Source organism: Thunnus albacares, chromosome 17 (genome assembly GCF_914725855.1).
Source record: "Thunnus albacares chromosome 17, fThuAlb1.1, whole genome shotgun sequence".
Classification (NCBI taxonomy): domain Eukaryota; kingdom Metazoa; phylum Chordata; class Actinopteri; order Scombriformes; family Scombridae; genus Thunnus; species Thunnus albacares.
The window spans coordinates 7,722,850-7,745,275 of NC_058122.1; the positions used below are offsets into that span (position 1 = coordinate 7,722,850).

General features: G+C 42.7%; 1 protein-coding gene across 4 annotated transcripts in view; it reads right to left on the reverse strand.

Annotated features, from left to right (window-relative positions):
* Positions 1–22,426, reverse strand: part of LOC122966201 (glutamate receptor ionotropic, NMDA 2B-like) — a 121,715-nt gene continuing 99,289 nt past the window's right edge. For 3 of the 4 annotated variants that reach the window (XM_044330213.1, XM_044330211.1, XM_044330212.1), the window contains exons 13-18: positions 21,581–21,706; positions 18,803–19,032; positions 18,509–18,669; positions 17,611–17,798; positions 12,597–12,835; positions 1–8,064 (exon numbers count right to left, since the gene is read on the reverse strand). In XM_044330213.1, the coding sequence (XP_044186148.1) occupies positions 5,764–8,064; positions 12,597–12,835; positions 17,611–17,798; positions 18,509–18,669; positions 18,803–19,032; positions 21,581–21,706 (3,245 nt within the window). In that variant the 3' untranslated portion in view covers positions 1–5,763. The remainder of the gene's footprint in view (positions 8,065–12,596; positions 12,836–17,610; positions 17,799–18,508; positions 18,670–18,802; positions 19,033–21,580; positions 21,707–22,426) is intronic. The other variant, XR_006398348.1, reaches the window with a different exon arrangement.

Consider the following 22,426-nt stretch of genomic DNA (forward strand, 5'->3'; position numbering starts at 1 on the left):
TGAAACTTAGTTTTTTATTATTAATACTCAACACTTCATTTTGTTCATCATGTACAAAGAGAAAGAATAGTCTTATTTGAGCACTTATAATTGTAGATATCAATATTATCCTTATTAGAAGTACCTTAATGATGTTTTTTGCAATTTTGTCATGACGTGGTTAATTTTGTTATTGAGATTACTTTGATTCGATTCCATACAAAAAAACAGAAGGTAAATGTTTTCCCCAATATTCAGTATTTACACAACCTGTACAATTATTTGTTTTTGTGTAGTTTTGTTCGTATGGTGTAAAAATTTTGGTATTCTTTCAAAGAAAAGGGCCACAAAAAGAGAAAAAGAATGGCCAAGAATAATATTATGTATATCATTATGTATACAATCGATACTATTCATATGTTACATTTTGTCAACCCACAGTAAATTTAATCAGGCTATGTAGTTTCAGTGGAGATGGGTGTTTTTATAAACCAGTTCCACCAGTGTGAAATACATTTAGTAGCAACCCCTTATGTCATGTTATCATCAATTTTCATTCAGGTACAGCGATCCATTCTCAAGACTTCTGTGTGAATTATGAAGATGGAAAACAGCGATATTAACAAAGAAAACAAAACTGTACACAATTTAATAGAAAATGTGTATGCATCAATACAAATCAAATATCAACACACATAGATAGAACTTTAAAATATTAGTAAACTTCTGTGATGAATTTGGGTGAAATGTAAAATCATAAGCTGCTAAATTACTCACATCTTCACAGCAAATGAATCAGAAAATATCACAGTATAATTCTTCCTATCTGCATGAGATGAAATCAAACAAGTGACTCGCAAGTGATTAGCAGTTCAACTCGTCAGTCACCTTGAATCGTAGAAATACTGATGTGAAACAAAAAAGATCAAACACTTTCCCTCCGAAATGCAAATGTTCACAAGTCAGTGTCATCGATCCCTGCAGCTGACCACGTCATGCTGTTTTTTGGTCCCATGAGTCAGTACTTCTGACAGAAAAACACACGTCAGCTGAGGTGATATTTACATCCCCCACCTTCAGGATGTTCCGGCCCACTAACTTGCCACAGCCATTCCTGGTGTTGTAAAAATGTGACACAGTGTTTTGCTCTACATGAACCATTTGAACAAATGTGTTGTGGCGTGCTCATGTGCAGGGAAGGGAGGCTGGGACCAATTTGGCCTTAAGGGAAATAAAGACTTCTGACGAGGCTGCTTACTCTGCATCGCTGCCCAACCTGCACACGCTGGCTACAGGGCAGAGCAGCTGGAGGTGGTAAAGGCCTGATGATAGCATGTTTACCACACTGTCAGGTGCACCTTGACTTCCCAACCAGCAGCAGAAAAACTGGCCCTAGCTAGCCTTCCAGTGCATGAAAAAAAAAAACATCAGGAACTGATGTATTGGCACAAACAGTGTACAGTAAGAGCAGTTTGTGTTTGGTCATGCTGTTTATTGCAAATGAGGAGAATAAATGTGGTGGCTTGTGTGAAAAATATGCAAACCTAACAGAGTTTATGTGCGCACGGATACATTTTTCACTTTTCAATCAACCATCCAGACATGAAAGCAGTTGAGGAGAAAAACAGAAGAGAGATGAATTTCTTCTCTCAGGGCTGGGGAGAAGATTATAGAGACTTATTGGAATCAGTGCCATACAGAAGACGAGCAGGGAAATATTTTTCTGACTGCATGGGGACAAAATTGCATATGTACACAACAAATTACAAATTATATTTCCCATCTCATACAGAGAAACAAGCGGTGCAAGTTGCACAAAATAAATTAGAATCCAAAGCATTTAAGTGTTGCTGTCAAATAACACAGTTTAGTAATATGTGAACTAAAATAGAGCAACAACAAGAAGTTGATTCCCCTGAAGCAAAACTCGACATAAAATGAGACATGACAGAGCAAATGTTTCACCTTTTAATAAGGGGTTGCACAAATGCATTTCAGCTTCAAATGGATTCTCAATGAGGAGAAACTACACTCATTCTTGGTTTTCCACAATATTGTGCTGAAATCCTCAGCAATATCAACAGCATCAACACTGGGAAATGCCCAGTGTGCATTTGTGTGTGTGTGTGTACATGTGTCTACGTGTGTGCATGTGTGTACATATATACTGTATGTATATATCTTCCTTTACCACAGTGATGTCTATCCCAAACATAGAGAGGAACAGGATAGGCCGGGCCGACGATGGCTCTAAATTCTGTGTTCAATCACCGTTAGAGAGCCCAGGTCAAAAAAAATGGGCAACAAAAACACAAATATCTTGTAAGATTTTAACAAGGATTGCTGCTTAAAAATGAAGGATCACAATATACTGCCTCTATATGCAAATATCATCTATGTATACATGTAATATTGTATTACATAAATGTGTAGATAATTGAATTTATCTCAAAAAGCATGAAGAATAGCTTACCTTAAAAAGAGAGAATCTAACACAATTCAAGGGAAACTTAGCAAAGACTCCTAAAACTAAACTTTCCCCTTTTTATCACCAAACGTCTACACCTACAGTAAATTATCCTCAAATTCCAACACTTTAGTGAAAATAAGAAAAAGCATAATTCTTAACATAATCAGTATACTGATTGGTAAACTATCATAATCAAGTAAACATGAGATTTAAAGAAAAAGAGGTTCAATTATATCACTTATGATTAGTAATATTTGTGTCTTAACTATATTTTGCATATTTTTGTCGATGTATTTTTTGTTTTTCTGAGTTTTTATTATTGTTTTGTTTATTTCTTAAATTGCTGTAAAACATATCGAAAGTTACATCCTGTCTGTCTGTGTACTGTACAAAGTGAAAAGAGTTTTAAATATATTATTTACAAGGAAAAGATTTAACATACTAATGCTGACACTGATTGATGCCACCTCCAAAGTCTTTCTTCTGCTCGTTCTTATTTCCTCGTCGTTTCCCGTTCTCCTGTCTCCTTCTCACACCATCTCGCTGATAATGGTTGACCTGAACTTTCAAAATGTGTGCGTATAAAAATTCCAGAGATCCCAATCTATTTATTAGGAGTGTCATGGGGGGATGGGTGGATGACTCTGTTTGATTTAAGGCTAACTCGATCAGTCTCACTTTGACAGTGTTATCTGTGGAGTGAGGGAGGAGGAGAGGCTGTTGAATTTATGAATAGTTATCAGCAGGTTAGTGGGAAAAAAAAAAAAATAAAACAGCTGTTATCATTCAATCGTGATTTGCATCCCTCCACACACACACACACACACACACACGCATGCAAACAAGCACGCACACTAACCTGTGCACACTGGTGCATTTAGATCAGGGTATAAGATAGAAGTCCATGATGACAAAGATCACACTCTACACACTCCAGCAGCTCCAATCTCAGGCCATCACTCCTGCTCAATCTCCTGCAGCCCTTGAACTTCTGACACCGCCAGCTAATCAAAGATCAAACCTTTAAATAACTAATAGAGGCTTCTTTATTCTGTACAGTAATATGATGAGTCATCATCAGACAGCTCAGAGTGGGGGGGCGGGGGGTGTGGGGGGGGGGGGGGGTGATGGAATGATAAGGCATGTCTACTGAGTGCCTGAACCTACACTGAGTAAAAGTCCTGTGCAATAAATGAGGCCTCTCCAGCTGTAATGACTATCTACATCAGTCAAAGTAAAAAGCCGGAAAGCTTTTGCAAGATGGCCGCCTTCGCGATGCCTCAGTGAGTGTTAAAGAGGCCTCTCTCAAATAGACATCCTCCTCAGCAAAAGCTTTTTATCAGCATCATTGTCATGGGGCGACAACACTTCTAAAACATTTTGTAGCATTTCGCCTACATAAAAGACAGTGCATATATTAATCATACACAATGTCCAAACAAAGTTCTTTGTGTGCACCTCTCAGACTGCTTACATGAGTGAATAGTAATGCCGTCTACGCCATACTAGTGAGAGGCCGAAAAAAGTAAGTGCCTGGTGACTGTTATCATGTAACCTGAATAAAAGAAGTTGTGTAAAGGCTGCCGTGTTGTGGAGTGAGACGCATCAGTCAATCTGTGACAGTGGGACATCCTGAATACAACTGCGACAGGTTCATAAAGCACTGCCCATACTCGACATATGAAATTATTTTACGAAGTTATAAAACATCTCCAACGGCATCTTGTATCTAAACCATCGACAGCAGCGTCTCAAGCCGGCTGTAAATTTTTTTTACTGCAGTTTTGGCTCATAAACGTGAAGAGAACAACGAGCAGCCTGAAAAGCACGCTGGTCCGTCCCGGCGCTGCCGCGTGGAGGACCGCGTGTGAACTGGAGGACACATCCACTGGAGACCATTAAGGCACGTCCTTCCTCTCAGTATCTTCAGCTATCAGCTTCTGATGAAACGTTGTTGTTCACAGTTACACAAGTTCAGACCGACAAAAACTGCATGTGTTTAAGAGTGTGTGCACTTGGTTTTGTAATGTCTCGAAAACATCAAATAAGGATCCGTCAGCTCTAAACGTGTCTTCCAGATCCGGTTGGAACTTTTTTCCACAAGGAGCAAATTAATGTATGAGCATGGAGTAAAATATTCTACAGAAAACAGAAGAAACAGGAGTTAAGGACTCAGTCTTTCTGGCTTGTTGGTTGAACTAAGAACAACCTTCCTGCAGCCACCAGGGGCAGAAAAAAAGATACAACTACAGATACTAAAACAGTAGTGAAATATTATACCAACAGAACATAAAACAAGAAAAACTTAGTGATATCATAAGCAGTGTTATCATAATCAGTACTAACATCTTTGTTATTGACAATGTTATCAATATTATTGTTGTTCTTATACCCTGTTTTTTTCTAGAAGAATATCTTATTATCATTCATGATTGTATTTCTCATAGCGAACAAGATCGGCTCTTTTGGCATCAGGGATGAGGAGGAGGAGGAGCGGGGGCAGAGAAAAAGAGGAGAGAGGGAGAACTGGAGAGTGGGACGAGTGCAGGATGGGGGAGATGGACAGGCCGGGCTGTCTCCTTCCAGAGAGAGAAAGAGAGAGAGAGAGAGAGAGAGAGAGACAGAGAAAGAGAGAGAGAGAGAGAACGAGAGAGAAGCACTAGTCATCTTCCTGTGTAAAACGTGACAATGTCTCCTTTCTGAGGTGACACAGGGGCAGATGGGCAGTTCGCTCCTCTCTCCGCTCTCGCAGTCTTTCCTCATAAGCACTCAGCGGGAGCTCTCAGACAGCCATCGAATCTCACCAGGCTCACACGTCCAATATCAAACTAAGATGAGGTGTCGCCTCTTTGCGATAATAACCGAGTACATTGACTTCTGCCGCACTGGTGGATGAAAATGATGAGCTTGACTTGAGTTGCATTTGTGAGGTTGAGGGGGATGTTAATTGACTGTGTTTGGACATAAAAGTAGAGTAGCTTTGGCTTTCTGAGAGAGGGTTAACATCCCACACCTCCCCCAGGGTGTCCTGATTTTTTTTTTTTTACCCAGATTTTCTTGCAAAATAAAGATTTTCTCAATTTTTCCATATTTTTTTTTCTTTCTATTTGACAGTCTCTACCTTTGTCACTTTTCAGACTCTTCCTCCTCTGGCTCTCTCCTCTTTTACCTCATCTTGCTGTCTCAATATGGGCTAGGGTTGCAGTGTGTGGACAGTGTCTTTAAAATCATCCCTGATCTCCTAACACTACATGCCTCTATATTCCTCTCCTCCTCCTCCTCCTCCCTTGCCACTCCTCCTCTACCTTTATCTCTCACACGTCAGACTCAATGCTGGAGAGTTTCTCGTACACATGGCCATTGCTTCCATTGAAGGGACGCGGGGGGCCGACCCCCAGCATGGAGCCGTGGTGGTTCATTCCACCGAGGCTGAGCTCTTTCGGGAACCGAGGGGCCACATTGGACATTACCCCGGCCGTGGCGGATGCTGGCAGATAAGATGTCGTACTCATCTGTGCCCTGAAGTCACTTCGGCTGTTTTTGGCAACTTGTTGCTGCTGCTGTTGCTTTTTCATGTAATATTGTTTGGCTCCGTGCATCAGACACTGGTCGTCGCCAAAGGTGGGTATAAAGGGGTTTTGGTTTACCCGGTCGGGGTAAAGAGATTTGGATAAAGAGAACGCTGCCCCGACTCCTCCTTCCATCAAAGACCTATCCCTGTCTCTCATGTCTCTCTCACCGATGGAGCGGCGGTGCAGGCCCTCACCGCCTCTGAACAGGCCGAATGGTGAGCCGGGTCCTTTCCGGCCCTCACCTCCGTAAAACAGTGGGTCCCTGTCTCTTTCCCTTTCTCTCTCCGAGCCCCCGTGACGCTCGAATATGTGTGCGAAGGGGCTGGTGCCCTCCATGTAGCGTTCTTTCTCCTTCAAGCTAACACTCCTGGGTGGGGGCAGCATCCCTCCTATACCTGCACCACTCATCCCTCCGACTCCTCCTAGACCCCCCATCAAACTTCCCATCCCACCTGACTCCTCTTTCTGGAGGTCGACAAATGTGTCATACGAGTGCTGCCGCCTAAGTGGCTTGCCGAATCCTCCGCTCTTCCTCCTCTGCTGGGCCTGAGATTGAGACTGAGGGCCTGCACCCATACCTCCTCCTCCACCCCCACCTTTCCCTCCCCCCATCTGTTCCAAGAGGTGGTTGTTGTCCTCGCTGATATCGTAGAGGTTTCCTGTCTTTTTACAGCCCTCGCAGCGCATGCAGGTCGCAGAGCTGGGACGGCTGTTTCCTCCGCCTCCCGAGGACCCACAGCTCATACCACCACCATACCCGCCACCGCCCCCTCCTCCATGCATGGACATCTGCTTGCCTCCTCCTCCCCCACTAGCCCGACAGTTCCTGCACTCCCACTCTCCCCCTGCCAGCCCAGATCCTCCCCCGCTCTTTGAATCTGACTTTTTGGGTTTGCTCTTAAGAAAGTCATCCACTGGAACCAGAGTGGTGCAGGTCCCCACTACTCCATCTCTATTCCCAGGGCCCTCTGTCAGGTCCACATGTTCCCACTGAGGGACGCCCTCTTTGGGCCGAAACTGGTCCAAATAAAAATCCCTAACGCTCTCCTTTTCTCTGAAGAGATAGTTCCCATCATTGTTTCCTCCTCCACCTCCTCCTCCTCCTCGCTTGCGTTCAGGGGGTAAAAGTGGCGGGGAGGAAGAGCGGTGGCCATGGTAATGGTGGTGGCTGATGTGGTAAGGTTTCCTCCTGTAGCCTAGCTCAATCTCGTCCAGCTCCCGTCTGGACTTGGCAGAGGCCGGCCTCTTTTTCAGGCTATCGCGGTATTGTTTGCGCTTCTTGGCGTTACCCTCCAGGTTCCCGTAAGTTACTGTGTGCGTGGAAATGTCAGAGACATCGGATCGTATATTCCCATCGTCATCTCCTCTCCCACCACAGTAGCCATGCCCAGGAATGTAGGTGGAACTTGAGGCACCTCCCTTGAAAGAAAACTTCCCATACAGGTCAGGCAGGCCTCCCTTGAAGCCCTGGCCCGATGGAGGAGTCTGTCCAGACAGCAGGTCAAATTTACTCATGTTCCTGTGGGTCAGTGCTGAGCACGGTTGGGTGGTGAAAATAGGGGCCACCCCTCCACCCAGGCTGTCACAGTCGAACATGCCGCCCTCCAGAGAACTAGCACTGCCTAAACTATGGGGTCTGTTGGGAGGGGGTCCGCTGAGCCCTAGTGTTGAGCCATGATGGTGCAGGTAGTGGTCCTGGTACAGATTACTGTCCTTCAGGTGGATGTTGCCAAACGTCCTCTCCACCTCACTGATGTAGTCGCTGAACATGTTGTCTTCTGGTAGGTAAGGTGGCTTGCAGTCTGAGTGGCCCGCCAAGCTACGCCGGTGTTCAGAGATGTCGTAAACAGAGGATTCGCGGCGGATGAAGTCCAGAGCGCTGTGCGGTGAGCCGTTCACCCCTGACAGGGAGGCCATGTTCTTGGCGGTGCGTAAGAGGCGCATAATGTTGGAATGGGTGTTGTTCATGGTGGCTGATGGAGAGTTCAATGCTGAGCTGCTTTTCTCCTCAATCTGCACCCCGTGAATACAGCTGTAGATGCCCTGTGTGGGGGGAAAACACAGGCAGGAGCAGCATTAAAGAGTGAACATTTCAAACATTTAGTGATTTTAACCATTGTTATTATTGCATTCAAAGTTGACACAACCGTTAGACTGCAATTGTAATGGGCAGACCCGACGTGTGAATGCATGCAGCTCAACAATTTAAAAACAGAGAAAAATTAATTCTAAGCAGCTTATAATAAACTTATTATACTGCATGAGACACACAATTTACACTGCGCCCTGACCACCCTGCTATTTAAAACCTAGATGAGATAAAGTGAGTACAGCTCTTTCTGCTGGTGCTCAATAAATGCAGTATATAGTATATAAAACAGATGTACATAATACATGTAATTGATAGATGTGGTGTATTAGCTGGTGTAAGATAAAGTGAGACACACAACATGAAGATTCAGAGAGGATAGTGTAGCTGCATGGTAGATGATTGATAAAGGCAAAGGGGCTGTAAAAACCCCTGAGTCCCACTGGTCAATACCTTTAATCAATGTGATTAGAATTCGGCTGAACAATATCCTCCAGCAGTTATAAAACACCTCAGTTCCTCTACCCCTCAACGCCACCGGCCACAAAACAATCCCCTCCTACGAGAAAGGCCAAGCCGAGGAGAGCAGTGGAGCATTACAGTGACAGAAAGATAAACTGCTCCATTTGTATTCAGTGATGTATGATACAATATTCAGATAAAAATGAATATACAGAGGAGAGCAAAGCAGGCGTGACAGATGGGCCGGTAAGGGATCGGATCAATTCCAAACAATGATTTTAGTCAGTTTTCCTGGATGTCTGTTGATGGCTATAGAAAGAAAAGGATGCTCTGGCCACTGTAAAAGATCAAAGATCAGCTGACCTCCATCCTGCTCACCACTGCAGAGGTCAGAGCTCTGCTAAGAGGTTAGAGGTCAGGTAGCTGTCAAACGCTCCATCTTCTCTGCTGTTAAACTATGACTCTTCTCCACCTGCTTCTTTTATCCACTAATATGACTCGCTGACCCTCACTTCTCCTTTCCTTAGCCACTCGTTTCTGCTAGTTAATTGGCCACATGGACAGTGCCTGCAATGCAGCAAAAAGGCCTTCATCCCTCATTCCGGTTTCATAGATAATCTTATTACTTCTTTCAATTTCACAGTCTGTTAACAGCCAAGTATGTAAAGCTTGACAGTGGCTAAAACTAAGAGAGGTTAACACAAATACAAAATGACTCAACAGTATTCTAGAAATATGGGATTTGGATGGGAATCTTGAAGCGGAGGACAAATGTTAACTCCCACCTGCGTGCCTTTTGAAACAAATTTCACTTAGAATCATTTTTTCAATGTTTATCTGATACCTTTTTGTCTCATTTGGGTTTCTTTTTTCCATCTGCCTGTTCATATAAATTGTCATCACTTCATCTCTTGTTTTTTTGTTTCTTTTATTGTCCTGATTACACCCCGCCTGCTGCTGAATCTGTCAAGTCTATGACATCATGCTTCTTCAGGCAAAAAAAAAATAAAAATAAATAAATCAGAAGCATCCACCTTAATCTTAGGATGATCCCTCCCTATTAGGTTTTGACCATTATAGACAGCGAGGTTGTATTGTATTGAGCCATGATGGCATTTCAGGGCAAGGTCAGGATGAACATTCATTGTGCAATTTTAAGCTCTCTCTCAGGCACGCACAACACACACACACACACACACACACACACACACACACACACACACACACACACACAAATAAGCAGCAACACCAGCCACGACTAGGAACAACAAGTTAATACTGTAGTGCATCAAATCTTGGACATTTAACAAAGTGATTGCTGCTTCGTATTCAACAGCAGATTTGGTCTACTCCACATGCCCACATAATGTAACAGTTGGCAGACTGCTGCCTGCTCGTTGCTACAGTAGCTGATTATTTGGGCAGGATGTGTGAACAGCAATAACTGTGGGTTCCTAAGAATTTTCAAGCCACCAGGGGAACACGGCAAAATCTATAAGTGATTACACCGGTACAGAGGGGCAGGAAATCAACAAATAACTAGCTGCCCCCTCTGTACGGCTACATATAGAGTGCCTACATGCAGCAGATCATAATTTAATACTGACCGTGTGTAGTGTAAGTATATGGTGCTAAATGCAAATGAACTGCCATGATTTGATGTGCGGGAAGTGAAAAGTGGAGTGATTAAACCTCTAATATATTTACTGTTCTAAAGTCATTAGAGGCTTTTTAAATCGATATAATTAATTTGTTTCAGTGTTGCAGGTGGGACCTCGAGGAGCACGTAGCCAGGGGAGAACGGCTCCACAAAGCTACCGAGTCCCTGCGAGGGAGGGAACGCTAACAGACCATGAAGCCATGACCGAAACCACGTGACTCACGCCGACCGTGACAGATGTCTCATTTTTTACACTGCCGAGCTTAAATGTTAATTGCAGCAATAACAATAAAGTTTATTGGATTATGCTGTGAAATTAAAAAAGCGGAATCAATCTGAGTGGCAGAGCAAGAAAGAAAAAAGAAAGGCAGAAATGACCGAGGCTGGAGAGAAAACATCGGGAGTAAATGAGAGGGAGACGATGTGACGCTGTGGCTCGGGATTGTGGAAAGATAACAAACTGTAATTTCCACTGTTGCTGTTTTGCAATGCCCGGGCTGTGCTACATATGCAAATGACCGCTCTCAATGAATATTTCCCCTGAATATTTTAACATACTGAATTATCTGGCTATATTTGTGGACACACAGCGTTCATTTATGTTGTCATATTGTAGCAAAGACAGCGGTAATTTCTGTAAATGAGAGCAATCATTGAATGTTACACAAAGCATAATTGCTCCCAGATCCAGTTCCCATACAAATTATAATGATGTAATAATCAAAAACAACAACAACCAGCCTGTCTTTGGAAATGAGAAGTCAACTGACATTTTAGTGGCTGATATTTTATGCTCCTTCACGCACACACCAACTTAAACAAGGCAGCAGCAACAATGTAAAATTAACACCATACAAAACAATCAAAGTTGGGCACTGAAGCGTAATATTAGAGCAGAGAGGGGAAAATGTTATGTTGTTTTTTTTTTTTTTTCCTGTAGCCTTGCTTTCTTGGCACAAGCAGCCCCGGCGCCACAGCAGCATATCAAATGGAGGGAGAAAGCAGCAGTGTGTGGCTCTCTGCTGTAAATTAGCCACGTGGTTTAGCCTGCAGCGGTTCACCTTCAGAGGCACACAGTGATTTACACCGGAGCCATGTCAAAACAATTGGAATGCAAATCAAATACCTCGGGGGTGACTTTGGTCTCCTGGGATCCAGTAATCTACCCTCTCTGGTTCTGTGGCTGATTTTTGTTGAGTGAGATATTGATTTCGGCTCAACATTTTGTAAATATTTACCTCATGGACGTCAGAAAGGCCTAAGCTTCGAAACAGAAGGAGAAAGCTCCCGTACCTGTATCTACTTTAGAAGTGTACGTTTGGTTTGGTCATGCTCATTTACAATTTTGGGATCTTCAGCTGAAGCCTTGAAGAATAAAGTGCTTTAATTTCAAAGACATTAGAGAAAGTAAAGCTGATGATGTAGAGATGAATAAAGGTAAAGTAATGAAGGCGACTTTATAGACAAGAAGAAGTCAGTGACGCAGAGGGAAAATAGAGAATTTTAGCCTATTTGGATGTTTGGTTAATAGCAGACAATTCTGATAAGAAAGTTTAGTTGCCACTATGTCATGCTGACATTCCTCTTTTCCTCCTCATGTCTTTGTAGTATTGTATTATTTATCCTTTTCATCATAGCCTTTTCTACATTCTCCCTTCTGTCCCATTTACCACCTATGTTCCTGTCTTTTATACCCACTGACCAAACAAACTATTCTTAATAATATAAGGAAAGATCATCTTTTAAAGCAAGACTATGTTGGGTGTTTTCATTCATACCTAATAATAATAATCAGCTTTTATATTTATCTATCTACAGTATTCTAAACAGGTTTTTCTCATCCACTACTCTTCCCAGGTTTTGAAACTGAAATCTCCAACTTTCCAAATGTTGTCATCCTTTGTACTTATCAGAGGCAAAGCCTGCAGAGTACTGTGGTTGTGGGAGGTTGTGTGTAAACTGCTGTTTATTTGTATCAGCCACTGCAGAATTTAGAAAGTGCGCCAGGTAGCAATGTGTGTTACTACTGGGCTTATGCTTGATTTCAATGCTTGAAAGCACAACCACGGTGTGAAATGCATCAGCTCGAGAGTGCTGGCTCTGACTTGAGTAGACTTTTATTGGCACTGTCAAATTGAATGTTTGTGAAAGTACAAGCCATGGCAAGCTGATCAACATTTCTCACTGGCGAGAGTCTCCAACCGTGGTAAATATACCGCTTTCTCTGTTTCATATTAACACACCATACAGATGGATATATTAATTATCAATTAGGAATTCATTTGGACAATGTCATGTATATCAGCTAACTATAACTAACTATTTCTTGTAATTCCTGTCTTCCCCCTCCCCACCCTCTCTCACCCTGCTGATGGAGAAGACGAAGCCGGGTTGGCCGGAGCAGACGCCCATGAAGCAGAAGCGCAGCTGCCAGTAGAACCAGTGCTCGCAGATGAAGGTGATGAGCGACAGAGCCATGGCGGCTCCGAGCATGTAGAAGACACCCGCCATGTTGTCCACGTCCAGCTGGCTGGACATCACCTCGTTCTTCTCGTGGTGGCAGATTCCCGTCAGCCACAGGGACTCCAGCTCCTCCATTTCACCTGGACGGAGAAAATGTAAAGACAGGGGTAGATGGGGATAGAAGAGGGAGCGGACAGAGAAAGAGAGCGAAAGGATAAAAGGAGAAACAGATGGTAGGAAGGGAGAAGGAGGCAGGGAGAGACGGGATGAGGGATGGTAAGAGTTGAAGCGGGATGGAGGCGAGGAAGGAGCGAGATACGGTGACGGACAGAAGAAGGAAAAGAGACGGAGGATAGGGGCGCGATGATGACATGTGGAGAAGTATTTTTATAATTCGTGAGGGAATTGATATAAAGAAAGTGGTATGAAAAAAAAGTGGGAAGGAATGCAAAATATAAAGGAGAGAGGAGGGATATGATGTAATAACAGGATGGGTATTGGAGGACACGAGGGATGGCATGATGCAACAGAAGAAGAGGGGAGGGAAGATGGCGGGCGGGAAGGGTAGGGGGGGGGGGGTCAGCATAGTCAGAAGTGAAATACAGCCCTGAACTTGCAGTCAGCTTCATAGCAGAGAGGCTAAAACAGGAAAAGAGTAACATGCAGATGCCATTGATCACACGTGAATTATCTGATCGGCACTCATTTCAGCAAATTATTGTGTGTGCGGGTGTTTACCACACAATATGTAAATGCATTAACGTCCAGCATGAGCGCATCTATTCAAAAACAAGTGTTTGCATATGCATGTGTGTCAATGTGCATGTATATCTGTGTGTGTGTTTGCGTGTGTGTGTGTGTGCTCGTGCGGCTGTCCGTGCGTCTGAAGCTGGTCCCTGAGCTTATGGTCTCTTTGTGGGTCACCTTCTGTTTCATCACGAGCTGTTCTCTATCAAAGCCGACTGTGGCGGGACAGCGTCGCTTAATTAATCATACATTCAGCCGCTGTCGCTGCACGTCAGCGTGACTCTTGCACCGGAGCACTGGCTGGCCTCTGAGCATCAACGAGAAGCTGCACAGCATACAAACTCTCAGGCACCGCGCACACACACACACACATACATGCACACATGCAAAAATACAGACGCAATCATACAGCAGCCTCTACTTTTATGCACTGAGGGACTGACTGTGAACTGTGACCATTTAGCAGCCATTTTGATGTGACAGTGGCAACGCTGACAAGACGGCTTGGGTTTAGTTTTTGAAATAAAAATGATCTTAAGAAGTGCAACATGTTGGAGATTGTTTATTAAAGTTAGAATGTCATTATGCTGATGTTGGTTATGTCATTTGTTTTTATCCAGCTAAAGCTTCTTTTTTAAAAAAGGAGGGAAATGATCTGGTAACCCCCTTGAAAAAAGTGGGGAATGCAAAAATATTTGTTTTTTTAAGGATGATTTTTATGTTTATCAAACAGCTGACAGTAGAAAGTCAGAACAAACATGGTGCTGTGACTGGATTTGAATGCAGACAGTATGCTTTGACTGCTAGGAAGGCCCAACGCTGTAAAAAGTGACATTTAATAAAGAGTAAATGTGTGACAGCTTCACTGCAATTTTCCAAATCACATCCATTTTGGCAGGTTAATGTCATGTTATCATTACAGGAGGCACAAAGACAATCAAACTATTTCCAGAGCAACCATAATAGTGTTTAGATTGATTCATGTGGTTTTTTTTTCAGTACATGCCCACAAACACCTGAAATAACTACTACACATACCTGTCATGACCTTGGAAACAGTAGTCTGACAAATAAAATCAAACTAATCAAACTCAAAGTTCACTCATTAGCTTTTTCCTGTGCTTTCGACCTCATCTCACTATCTTCATCACCTGAGTAGGTCATGTGATGGCGGCCTGTAACCTTAACTTCTATGGTGCGTTACTCTGTGGAGAACAACGCTGCGGGGATAAAATAAAGGACACTGAGAGATTCAACCGACAGAATAACGTTGCAGCTGACGTTTGGCTTGAAATGTCACATTAAATTGTAGACTGTCAGAGGTAGTTCAGTGAGCATTTGCACAAAAACCTTTTGCTCTCAGCTGTGTTGTCCAAGAGCTCATAATTTCTTTATATTTTTTTTCCTGTTTCCCCTATTCTTACTTCTTGTCATTTTTCATAATTAAACATTAAAGAACAGAATAAAACTAAACCCGAAAGTGGTTCACAGTCAAAAGCCAGATAAGAAGTTTTACAAAGTACATTTTAGAACTGGAGAAAAAGTAATTATTTCATCACTGACACCTGGTATCTCTGAAACGATGCACAGGTCTTTCATTGGTTTCAAGGGCAAAAGGTCATTCAGCTCAACAGATGCTGCGAATGACTTCAAAACTTTCCGTCCGACAGCCAATCAGAAAATCACCAATCAAAATTGCCGTTTCTTTTTCGCAACAGCTGTGATGTATTTTTTGCTCGGGCCTGCGTCAATCTACCCAGACTACCTTCCAGCCTTCGTATCGGGCCAGTGGGCTCTCCATGTGAGTCTGATCGCTTTCTAGGCCACCAGGAGGGGAGTGGATGGTGAGGCGTGGCAAAGTGACATTGAAATCCTGAGAGGGGCGAGACAGGGCCGCCTGGTTCCTGTATGAATGCTTTTGCAGCGGCACCGAGGGATGTTACTGCGAGCCGACCCATATTCAAACACACATATACATACATAGACACGCACAAATTAGTCTCACATACACATGTTTGAAAGTAATTGTTTGGAAGTTGAATATATAAATAACTTATATTCAATAATTCAGTCACTCTTATTGAAATATATGTAGGCTGATAAAAATAAACCTGTGTCATAAATAGTCAGAATCTCTACAGCATTCTCTTTATTGCTACGCACACACACACACACACACACACACACACGTCTCAGGCTTACACACATAGGCACTCTCATTTTCAGAGGGCTGACCCATATTCACATGTACGCACACTCATACACAAACTCGCGCACACATACATACACACACACACACACACACACACAGTGTTGAAATACACCAGGAGCTATGCTGGCACCCCTAACTGGGACGCACTATAGTGGGCCCCCGGAGGGCCCTTGGTTCAGGATGCTCACAACATGTTGGACCATACCCAAATAAACTAGCTACAACACACATACACACAAAAATGCACACACACACGCACACACACACATAACTTCCGTTCCAAACTTCCATTACATTTCCCATTCTGAATAGAGCTGTATATTAAAACAGGACATTGTGAAATTAGACTGTTGAAGTCGATAAACTCAGCGAGCAGCCGTTGTCTGTGACATTTCGCCTTATTTATGATTAAGAGTTTTTGCTTGAAAACCATAAAGCATATATCAGGGTTAGGAATGGACATTTTGAACACATTTCATTTCATTCCCTCCTCGTTCTCAGACTCATTAATGTTCCAGCTCGAGCTGACAGGAATGAAGTGTGTTTCAAAAGAACAAGCCCTGGAGAGCTTGGACATTCTCCCATAAAAAGCAATCATGATCATAAAGCATAGGGCCCCCACGGTGGAACTAAATCTCTTATATTCCTGGCAGCACTGTCTTACCTTTTCTGTGTGTACTTCATGTATGTGAGAGTGGAATTACTGTATATTTTGGATGCACAAATTCTGTCCAATCCTCATCCTGAACAACTGGCAGTAGGTGAAACCTTAAAATCTTCCTGCCTGAGAAGCCAATTTTTGCATGAAAATATAGAATTTCATTAATATACATGAGAAATAAACTTTCTTCTTAAAGGATGATTATGGTTTACTGCAACTTGGATTTTATTTTCATAGGTTTGGCCATCGTTTCTACCACGTATGATGACAACGTACACACAAACTTAATTTCTTGGATCTGGGAATGTAGTGACATTTGTAAGATAAGTGAGACAGGGAAAGACACACAAGCAGTCATGTGATCAGATCAGTTTTTAAACAAACCTGCAGGTTAGCCAGACTTGTTTGGAAAAAAAACACAAAATCCATCAGACCAAAACTGTCCTTTGTAAAAATCCATCACAGTTTACAGTCCAACTTCCTGGTTCATCTTTGACCTATAATAATTCCTGCAGTTGTGCACACACACACAGTCTTCTATGCAATGAGGGATTATTACCAACATTTCAAATTCATTCAAATAAAGTGGTTAAAATAATCTGTTAACTTGTTTACAACTTGTCCATTGAGCTGACCCCTTGTTTTTCTTGTCCCAGATTTCAGCAATAAACTCGTTGAATACAACGTTATCATCATAACCAAGTCTGTGACTTGATCACACAGACTTCTCAACGCACAGACTGTGCCCAGCTTTGAGCAACAGCATTGCAAACATGGCCCTCCTGTTCTCTTCTTTGCTGTATAAAGTTGTCCGCTGTGGAAATGCTGAATTTAGACATTAGTTTTGCTTCGGGCAAAGATGTTCTTGTCCCGGAAGGACAGTAAACACCTGTGAGATCACAAAAATACCTTTGAAGATGCAAATGATTGTCAGATGATGGGTAAAAATAATATTTAATTAATAATTTGGATTCCCCCCTGAGGCTTACGCTGAGAAGTGTGTGTGAGGCTACATAACCAATAGAAACAGCGGCTGAAGTATTTAAAAGAAGCGATTTGAAATAACCTGCAGCTTCAAATCTGTGACATCTGTGGTCAATGCTGTTAAACAGAAGTTCTGTTTCTTTCTCTGGTAAAGCAATGTACTATCTCAATGAATATCTGGTGCACCTTTGAGTCATTAAAAATAAAACTCATCACATCACAGCTGTATGCATGCCAGAGTCTTCACTGAGCACATCATATTGTGCAGTATTAATGAATAAAACAAGGGAGGAAACAGCATGTTGTCTCACCATCTCCAAAGAGCTGCAGGATGGCCAGGTCCACATGTCTCTTCCAGAGCGACTCCTTCTGGATGGCGATGCCGTACCCCGTGGTGGCAAAGATGTAGCCACTGCCAATGGTCACCAGCTTGCAGCCCTCGTCCCTGCCAGCCATGTAGTTCAGTACGGCCGCGTCATAAATGAAAGCATCGAGTTTGCTAATGAAAAAGAGGGAGAGAGAGAGAGAGAGAGAGAGAGAGAGAGAATGGGAGAGAGAGATAGGTTACAATTAATTAGCACTTAGGAGTCAGACATCACAGCTACAACATTCCAATTAACCTGCTAAATAGCACTAAGCTGCTGATAAGCGTAATAGACTTCCACTTGGTTTGCCAAAGGCTGGAGCTGGCACACAGAATGGCGAAAAGGCACACTTGATGAAAACTGAAGAGGGGGAGTGAAAGTATTATTGGAGTTAATCAGCTACAATATATTTACATGAAGACAAGTAAGAATGACATAAACAAGGGACTTTAACGCTCATTATTTTTCAAGCTCTTTTCCCCAGAATTTGCACTTCATATTACAGTATACTGTATAAGCACCATGTGATCATTTCAAGATGCTGTTCAACTGCACTCAGTCCCTTTGACTCTCTTAACAATCATCACAACTGCTACAGTAAAATCCAGGCAAATCTTGGCAATACAATGAACATTTATTTAGACAACACTAAAAATCTGTAGATGATAGTTCTATTTTGTCAATCGAGGACTTAAGTTTTTATAAAGGTATTTAAAAAATACTATATTGTGTCTTAAATGTGTTATTAAAATCTTTATATATGGATAAGAGTAAATTTGGTTTATATTGGCTTTAAAATGAAACAAAATGAACCGCAGCTGTACTTTACTGTGCAGATCCTCACCCAGACTTGAGACTCTGCAGAGCCTCGTTGACGTTTCTCTGATGGAACTTTGTCATGTAGGAGTGCATCTCTGGATAGTTGTTCCTTATGTTTCTCTCTGTGCTCCCGTTTGGGACAGTGCCGAACCGAAACGGAGGCGAGAAGTCGTTGGGACTCTGGAACTAAATATAGAAGACAGACCAATTGAGAGAGGCATGTTAAAACATCTACTTTACAAACTGAGGGTACCGATCAAAAAAGGAGAAGAGATTAGAAGAGAGAGGCACAGCATCAAACCGATTGCTTCCATCTCACCTTTTTGTCTGAGAGACCAGATACCTGGTCCACGTACTCCTCCTGGATCATGAAAGCAGCCAGGTTGGCAGTGTAGGAGGCCAGGAAGATGACAGCAAAGAAGGCCCACACTGATACCATGATCTTACTGGTGGTGCCTTTGGGGTTCTGCACTGGCACAGAGTTGTTGAAGACCAGACCCCACAACAGCCAGATGGCCTTACCGATGGTGAAAGATGGACCATGAGGCTCTGAAAGAAACACGGTCATGGTTAAAGACTGCCTGACAGATTAGCTTTAGGAAGGTAATATACTCGTATCCTCCAGGTTACGCTGGTATGGCAACTATTCAGTTTGAACATTTTACTTGTACTTTCTAGCCATGCTAGCGTCACGGTTCTACGAATGACCATTTATATGTGGGTTGGTCCACCACTTTGGTCCACATTCATGTTCCCCTTCTCTTGTGCCATCATCAGGTCAAATGTTCAGTTTGTTCAGTACTTTGATTTATGACCTGAAAAACATTCTCATCAGCATTAGCTGTACTTTTTTGTTCAGTGCTAATTAGCAAATGTTAGCATGCTAACATGCTAAACTAAGATGGTGAATGTGGTAAATGTTATACCTGTTAGCAATGTCTCAGTGAGCATGTTGACTATGCTAGCATTAGCCTTTAGTATCTAGTATAACCACACAGAGCTTGTAGCGTGGCTGCAGACTCTTAGTCATGTTGTTTTATGTCACTTACATCAGCTATGTACATACATCACACATTAATGTGCAATTAATACATTTTTATCCTTTTTTAATTAGTTTGGAGCTGTGTTAATTCAGTTTACCCCTGAACTGACAGCAGTCTGCCTCCTTCCAGTCATTATGCTGTGATTAGCAGTTGGATTGTAATGTTTGTGTGAGTGTATGAGCGAGAAAAAGAGCCTGTGTGCAAACATGTGGGTGTGTATTGTTGTATGGAGCTTTTTCATGGACAAACTGACTTTATCCTGCCAAATATCTCCTTTGTGAAGTTTGCAAGAAAGTTGGTTAAATGAAATCGGGCAGAGACTTTACAAATCTGCAGTCATGCCATTGATACATGATTGTGTCAAATCCTTTGAGTCCAAACTTCGATCTGCACTCTTCATGATACCAAACTCCCACAGCACAAGCAGATAAAACAAGGAGGCACACAGAAGAGAACAGCACTTTAGGGAGGAATGTTCTCCAGAACATGATGAAGGATGAGAGGAATGAAAAAAAGATCACCATTGTCTATATATAGCCACATCAGAGATAGAGTTGTGGGAAGACATTGATTTTTTTTTCTGTTTGTTTGTTTCTTATCTTTTTGGCTGGGGAGATCTAACACAAAACTAGCCCCTCGCTGTCAGAGCTGACATGTGATTTTGGGAAATATGGAAATGTATGCAAATGACTTGTCCGGTGTAGAAGAAGTTACATTGGAGGTGTGTTGAAAGCCGTGCGGTGAGACGCACCTGTAAATGATCAAAAGAGAGCAGCGTGGAGTAGAAGGAGGAGGAGAAGGAAGAGAAAGAGGAGGAGGAGGAGGAGAGGAGGAGAATGAAGTCATTGGGTCAGCGAGGATGGCTCGTCTATATGTGGAGGCGGCCCGCAGTATGTTTGTCTGTGTCTCTGTCGGTCTTTGTGCGCAGCAAAAGATAATTCATACAAGACAATATATACTGATACTGTTACAGACAGAAAGCATTATCCTGAAGAGCTTCTGTACCTGTGCTTGCTTGTTTCGAGAAAATTACTAGTTAGAGCATTACTCATCCAACACTTTCACTGGAGGATTGAATCGCTCTGCGCCATGTTCTCTGCATAGTTTGGATCCTCATTTGCAGAGTAAACCTCCATCAGCAGAGATCAAAGTATTTTCATGTATTCGTTCCTCTTTAAACATTAAATATTAAGCTATCATTTTAGGTTTGGCTGAAATTTGGTGTACAGATAGCCTTTGGTTTGATTTGGATCTATAATTCCGTCATCTGTTTTTTTCTTTTTTTGCTTTCATGTGCGGGGTGTTAGTCTCACATCCAAGACATTCAGGTTTGGCTGCTAAACATCCTCCCATTCACTGTTCAGAAAATCTCAGAAAATTAAAACTCAATTAAATTTGTGTTTTGCATCCAACATGTTTGTTAAATCCAAAAAGTTGATGCATCCCATCTTTTTTTTTATCCGAGCTAACAACACCTTCAACTGACCTTCATCAACCAAGTGCTTTGAGTAGCCTATGCTCTGCAGGAACGATTTGTATTGGCAGTCAACAAATTGCAGATGCATTCGTTGTAAACATCATTTTATCTAGATTTAAATGTAATATAACTAGCATTACATTTCCCACATAACAGACTCACTACTGCAAATTATTTGTATATGAATGACATTGTAGGTGAGAGGATTAAAGAAAAAGATTGCGAAAGAAAGAAGATGAAATCCTATAATGCTGTGAGCGCTGAAAATCTAATTGTATTTCCAAGGTAAACCATCACTTTGAGCACATGTTGCAAAGGCATCATTTCACTGGTAAATTCAACCTGAGGGCATCCTTCCATCTGGTGTGTTATGAGCAAAAAAAAATGGAGGAGATGAGGGAGGGCTGGTAGACTGTAAGAGAAAGTATCTGCATCCATTTACATCTATATCCTCAAACAGTAGTGCAATTCACCACCACTCCCCCCCACCACAGGTGCAATGCCTGTGTGTGTGTGTGATTGTGTGTGTGTGTGTCTGCGTTTATGTTTCCGTGTGTGTTGAGCTGAGGCCTCTCACCTTTGCCGTCAGCCAGACAGCGGTTGTAGCCCACAGGGCTGAAGTACTCGAATATAAACACAGCCACTGCTGACACCAGCAACAGCATCACGAACATCATCACCCACACATCCGCGCTGAAGGGCTCTGGAGGGCGAGAGAGGAGAAGAGAGGAGAGAGGGAGATGAAGGGAGATGAAGGGAGACAGGGGAGACGAGGGATTGAGGGAAGGAGTGTGGACGGACAGAGATAAGGAAAAGAGAAGAGAGGAGAAAAGGGGTTGTAAGGAGGCAGAAAACCGGGAAGAGATGAGGGACGTCAGGGGAGAGAGAGAGAGAGAGAGAGAGGAAGAGGAAAAAAAGAGCGAGGGCGGCGCAGAGAAAGAGAGGAAGAGAAAATGAAGCGAGAGGGCAAGAGAGATATGCAAATGTGGTGCGCCAGATTGAGAAGAGGAAGGAAGAGTCAGAGAAATGGAGTAGGAGTGGGAAACGCAAGAGGGCAAAGAGACAGAGAGTGAAAGAGAGAATAAATAAACAGTTAGCCATATTATAATGCACTCTGCTGTACATCCGCATGGCAGAAATGGATTAAAACTTGGCTCTAATCAGCGGACGCATCCACTAAATCACTTTTAATTCAACTTCTAAAAGTGGAAAAGTGGACGTCAACCTAATGTGGCCCGACAGATCGATCTAGCGCTGTCAGTCTGTCAGAATAACCAGTGAAATGACATACAGAGAAGATCCTACAAGACTGAGCGTCGGCATTGTTTTTACTGTTTTATAAAAGCCTGATTCAAATTCAGACTCTTCCTTCGACCCATCTCTGCCACCCTCCCTAAACTTTTGACAGCTGGCTGCGCTCGTT